General features: G+C 52.7%; 1 protein-coding gene across 1 annotated transcript; it reads left to right on the forward strand.

Annotated features, from left to right (window-relative positions):
- Positions 1–3,767: 3,767 nt before the first annotated feature.
- ARL4D (ARF like GTPase 4D) lies at positions 3,768–5,728 on the forward strand. The gene is made up of 2 exons (XM_024553946.4): positions 3,768–3,862; positions 4,449–5,728. Exon 2 carries the CDS (start codon positions 4,542–4,544, stop codon positions 5,142–5,144), a length of 603 nt encoding a protein of 200 aa, XP_024409714.2. The 5' UTR covers positions 3,768–3,862; positions 4,449–4,541; the 3' UTR covers positions 5,145–5,728.
- The last annotated feature ends 441 nt before the right edge of the window (positions 5,729–6,169 follow it).

The following is a 6,169-nucleotide window of genomic DNA, read 5'->3' on the forward strand; positions in this document are numbered from 1 at the left end:
TTGCGAGTTCCATAATTCTTAGGCTTTGCCAAGAATGCTCAATCCTGTATCAACAGAACCCCCAAGGGCTCAAGGACCCCAGACCAAGGAACCAGGGGTGAGTGTTTGGGTCCCATAGTCCCCTAGTATGGGGAACCCCCTAGTACATTTGCTCCTTCCCTCCTGCACCCATGCGTTCCTGCAGGATCTCCTGACCGCCCAGTGCGCCGGCCGGCGTTGGGCACTGTGATGAGAAAAACTAGCTGCTGGGCTCGAGGGAGACAGCTCTGAGGAAGAGCAGCAACGCAGCAGCTGGAATCTGATCCAGGTAGGGGAGCCCACAGCGGGGAGCAGGTAGGTCCCAGGTAGTCTGTCCCGTCTAGAATGCTTACCTGAAGCCTTGTCACTTAAACCTGGGTCCTAATGGTACTGATTGGAGAGGCCTGCCTGAGTCCCCCCTAAATCTAAAGCAGTCCCCTTCCGCCAGTCACTCTTCAGCACACGTGTCTGCTCTATTTTCCTTGATGGCTTCAGGTATCACCACCTGAAATTAATTTCTTTGTTCATTGGCTGTCTTTGCCCGCTCCCCACTGCAAGGTACCCTTTATGAAGGTAGGTCCTTATCTGTCTCCTATAGGGCTGCACGCTCAGAGCCCAGAGCGGCGCCTTGCCTGCAGCAGGCACTCCACACGTGAATGTTCAGTGTACACATGTTTGAATGTCTGACACAGAGAAGCCCCTGACTAAGGGGAAGAAAGAACTGCTTGAAAGTTTTCACGGCGACTCCCCCAGCGCACTAGGTCTGGGGCTGTGATCTTGTGGTGAGAAAGGGCTGCAGAGCAGGATGCCAGACCAGCAAATGGTCACTAATGGAGGAAGGCTTCCTGGGGCCAGGGCTGGGGGTGGGCACCGCAGTTCCCATTTAAGGGAGATGTGATTGGGGTAGGTCCACAGTCCGGTGCTGCCCAGCCGGGCTGGGCCCCTTACTTCACCCCTCGCCTGCCCCACCTCCTGCTTCCCATTTGTTCATCAGACACCTTCCCCAGCAAACACAAAAGGTGCAGGATGGGGTGGGGTTGCCAGTTCCATATCCTTTATCAGATAATCCAGTGACAAATTTCTTTCTTGGGTGTGAGACCAGGGAGATACAGGAGAAATGTGAAAGAAATCTCACAGACTGTTGAAGAAACCCCCGGACAATTGGTGTGTTTTCAGTTCTCTGTTCCTGTGTGGTTTTGGTTTCAAAGCCATTGTAACATTTGCTCAAAGCCAAGTTTGGCCAGTTTTTAGCTGAATAACCCTGAGTAAATTACCTAACCTTTCTGTGTGTTGGTTTCTTCCTTTTGGAATAACCATACTTATTTCTTGGGTTGAGTTGTGTATTGAAAAAGGAAACGTAGGCAAGGTTCTAAGACCAGAACCTGCCAGGCAGTGCCCACTCGCTAGGGGACTGGCTCACTACCTCTTGGCCTGCTCTGTCTTCCCCTCTCCTAACTCAGCGTGCTCAGCTCCGCCTCCATCTGTGCCTTAGCCTCTGCAGCCATCAGCTACCCCGAGTGGGGTTGTAGCCAGCTCATTTTCTAAGGTCTGAATCTCTTCGGGGACTCAAGGAGGCTTCCAGCATCTTGGAGGTAACCAAGTGGCTGGTTTTATAGCAGGGAGGGGAAGAAGGAGGTGGCTCGGCAGGCTGGTGCCAGACAGATGGGGAGCCAGTGGGCAGGAAGGGCTAGACCGTCTTCACTGGCGATGACTGCCCCTCCCCTTTTTCCAGTCTCTCTCAAATACAGCCTTTAGAAAGTTAACATGGAGTTACATAATAAATGCAACAACCCGGGCTCCTCGCACAAATGAAGATATCAGAGTTATGCTTTTGTTTTCCTCTCCTCCTTCAACTTTACCTTGTTTTCACAGTCACCCTTTGGGTCGCACTGCCCCTTTGTGACATCTCTTTGGGGATGCCCAGACTGGACCAGCCTGCAATGGCTGGGGAGGTGCCTCCCAGTCCTGAGTCCCTCCTAATCAATCCTACACAGGACTAATTCACTCGTAGAAAGCTTTCCAGAAGCTTTCATTGGACACTTTCTCTCCCTTCTCTGAAGTCCTCCGAGTCCCGATTTACAAAGGCCCAATACACGCACCGTCCTGTACTGTCACTGCATCCTCTGTGTTGCCGACAGGAACACCCACAGCTGTGGAGAATTTTTATGAGTTTATGTGAGCCAAAAAAGGATGACAGTTGCTGGGATGCGGGATCTCAAACGCTCGAGATGATGACGACTTAGCAGTTTCTTTTATGCATTTAAAATTAAACAGGGAAATAAGAAGGACTGATTTCATGAGGTAGGAGAAAGCAAGGTAGGGATTGGATTACAACCAGTGCCCCACAAGAATTGTTAAAACATGCAATACCTGACTATTTAGTCAGGCACTGCCCTCTTTTGCCTTAGATTGTCAAATAATAATAATAAAAAAAGACAAAAGCCAACACAACAATAGCTGTTAGGGGTGAATGAATCAAAATTATACCTACTTCTTTTGTCAGATCGGGACAAAATTTATTTTTTGGTGTGCTGCAGAATTTTAGTAATTAGTTTATGTGTGCCCTGTGGTGAAAAAGGTTGAAAATTGCTGGACTACAGTATAGTTAACAGGTTCTGTTAGGGTTATTTCAAAGGTATATTAACCAAGGGCCATGAAAACATTGGACAGGGCTTGCGTAAGGGAAAGATAAACGTGTCACTGAAAAGTTACATTCGTGGGGCGTGGGTACTCACCATGAGCTGCAGTCAGGAACTGGAATTTATGGTCAGACCACCCTGTGAGGTTACTTTTGGTAGAACCCCTTTCGTCCACACCTGCCAGGGGCCAGCCTTGTTTTCCTCACGAGAGTATACGCCCTCAGAGGCGGGCCCTGTGGCCTACACACCCTCTGTATCCCCGTCCCTCTCCAGCTCCTGCAGAACACACCCTGTGATAAGGCCAATACAAGCCCTCCCTGAGGAGTAAAGAAGAATCCTCCCTTTATCTGTTTCAACAAGGAAGGAGGCCCTTAGGGGATTTGCGGGCCAACACCTGACCAGCGACTGAAGGGTTTGGGTATTTTTTTTGGGGGGGGGGGGGGTCGGTGCTAAGGGATGCTTGGCCCTACAGCCTCATCATGAGAGATAGATAGATCGTTCCTTGGTCAGAGGCCCAGGCTCTGTATTGAGACAGGAGCTTGTTAAGCCTCTTACTACCTCGGTGTGACCTTGGACCAATCATTGAACCCTTTTGAGCTTTCCTCACCTATAAACCGCAGCAACACCAATCCCTACCTCCAGGCGTGTTGTGAGAATCAATAAGGATAACGGGTTTAGACTGTTGCATGAGGTTCCAGGTTCACACAGGTTTGAAGATTGAATTACGAAAAATAAAGGGGGGAGACTTGTCAGCAGCCCTGGGGAGAACCTGGCGCAGGAATTTTACACGTGGGTGGGAAACTCTGCCTGAGGGAGGAAGACGCGGTATTATTAAGCGCTTTACTTCTTCCGCATTCAACGCTGCCACACGCGTATTCCTTTTGCCCCTTCCACTATCTATCCCTGCTTACTCTCGAGTTTAATACCAAATATTAGAATATGGTAGAAAAAATCAATTAAAACGGTCACAGATTGAGCAGACGCCCACCGCTGCGAGGTCCGGGTTGCAGCGCGCCCATCTCCACGCCCACTCCACCGCTGCGGGGCTGCTGATTGGCCTGTGTGGCGTGACGTCACGAGAAGGGTTTTAAGCCCGAGTCCCGGGACCGCTCCGCAGTGAGTGCGCGCGCGGAGCAGCCGTGGAGTCTGGCGTGGCGTTTCGGGTGGCTGTCCCGGAGGGGCGCAGGAGAGCGCCGCTGACGGAGGTAAAGGGGGTGTTCAAGAAGGGCTGAGGCGGCCCCGGTGCGGGGCCTGGGGAGTTGGAATCGGCGATCAGAGAGGAAGGCTGGCAGAGGAGGGTGGCTGCGCAGTGGAAAAGGGTCGCGGTGTAAGGAGGGGCGTGTCAGCCGCCTGGGGATGCGGAGGGTGGGTGGTAGCAGTCGTCAATCTCCGGTCTCAGCGCCTGCACCCTAAATCTTAATTTAGGGGTGCTCTCCAGCACGCCCCTTCCCGCGACGATTATCGCCTGCGGAATAGGGGTCGCGGCGTCTGCTACCGTACCGCCAGTGGAAGAAGAGGCGCTGGAAGCCGACGGTCTGCGGGATCCAGGCCTCGCCCTCACCTCAGCGTCCCCGACCTGGGGGTTACTCTAGGTCTCACCGCCCTTGTTAGGACCTGGGGGAGAGGGGAGCGCCTTTGTTACACCTGCAGCTGCTTTAAAGAAAAAAAAAAAAAAAAGGAATTTTAACAAGGAAGTATGGGTGGCTGATTTAAGAAAGGATCAAGAAGTTGCACATTTCATGTTTGTTAAACCTCTTCTCCCTTGTTCTCTCATGAACTTTCCCTGTTCAGATAGCCGAGCTGTGGTCCCCAGTCTGCAATTTCAAGGCCACCTTCGCGACTCTGCCGTGAGCCCCAAGACCCGCACCTTAGCTGGAGCTCACCATGGGGAACCACTTGACGGAGATGGCACCCACCACCTCCTTCTTGCCCCAGTTCCAGGCCCTGCATGTCGTGGTCATAGGGCTGGACTCAGCTGGAAAGACCTCCCTCCTTTACCGACTCAAGTTCAAGGAGTTTGTCCAGAGCGTCCCCACCAAAGGCTTCAACACGGAGAAGATCCGGGTGCCCCTGGGAGGGTCCCGTGGCATCACCTTCCAAGTGTGGGATGTGGGTGGGCAGGAGAAGCTGCGACCACTGTGGCGCTCCTACACCCGCCGGACAGATGGGCTGGTGTTTGTGGTGGATGCTGCGGAGGCCGAGCGGCTGGAGGAGGCTAAAGTGGAGCTGCACCGAATCAGTCGGGCGTCGGACAACCAGGGCGTGCCTGTGTTGGTGCTGGCCAACAAGCAGGATCAGCCCGGGGCACTGAGCGCCCCTGAGGTGGAGAAGAGGCTGGCAGTCCGGGAGCTGGCTGCCGCGACACTCACCCACGTGCAGGGCTGCAGCGCCGTGGACGGGGTGGGTCTGCAGCCGGGCCTTGAGCGCCTGTATGAGATGATTCTCAAGAGGAGGAAAGCGGCGCGGGGAAGCAAGAAGAGACGGTGACCCCAGGCCGCCCCCTCCTCACCAGTAGGGGTCCACATACTTAGCCAGGCAGAGGCTGTGGCCCCTCGCTCAGCCCCAGGCTGCAGAACCTGTCCACCTAAGTGGAGAACTGAGGAGCACACTGGGCATCCTGCTTTGGTGGGGCATTGGGGAGGGGGATTTGAGATGGGCTCCCGCCTCTCCCTCATCCTCATCCTCACCTCCTCAGATGCGGGGGCTGCAGATTGAGGCTTCAGTACAGACCGCAAATCTACCTCCACCTTGTTTCTTGTTTTTCTTTGACTTTTTAATTAGATGTGTTTTGGGTCAAAGGAAAATGGCTTAGAGAATGCATTTGACATGAATGAGAGTGTCTCTGCCGCCCCTCACCTGCCCCTGCCCCCGCCCGCCCCCATAACTGGGAGTCCCCGCAGGCTGCTTTTCTAGGGATGCCGGTCATAATAGTCTTTATTTTTGTGTCTGTGTGAAAGTGCCAAGAACCCCTCCCCACATTTGTAGATCCACAGTCGTTTTATAAGCCATGTGTGTCCTCTGTATGAACTATTTTTTAGCATTTATCTGTAAGTTATTAAAGGCTGATGATATTATGCCTCTAATCCTGGTGTGGCATTTTCTCCCTCCTTACCCAGGCCCAGGGGAAGTCCAACATTTCTCTGGGCAGGGGTGGGGTTTGGGGTTGGGTGGTAAGAATAACTTCTTTTGAAGTTGAATTTTCCAAGCAAGCCCTCTTCTAAAAATTAGAGTGGAACTTCTCTCCCAAGCGATTGCCTAATTACTGCCATTTGGGGGGGCGGTTCTTCTCCTTTCTGCTACTTTTCTCCCTCCCCCTCATCCCGCGGCTTACTTGCCACCATACAAGCTGGTCCTTGCAGATTTAACTTCAAAATGTGCTGGTCTGAGCTGTTCCTAGGTTTTTGCCTTTGGGCATACCTCCTCAGGTAAGTCCTCAAAGAGCTGGTCTGTCCCATTCACTTGCATTGGTCTGATTTTTTTTTTCCAGCCTTTGTTGGGGTGGGAGGAGTGTT

The sequence above is a fragment of the Desmodus rotundus genome, chromosome 9 (genome assembly GCF_022682495.2).
Source record: "Desmodus rotundus isolate HL8 chromosome 9, HLdesRot8A.1, whole genome shotgun sequence".
NCBI lineage: Eukaryota > Metazoa > Chordata > Mammalia > Chiroptera > Phyllostomidae > Desmodus > Desmodus rotundus.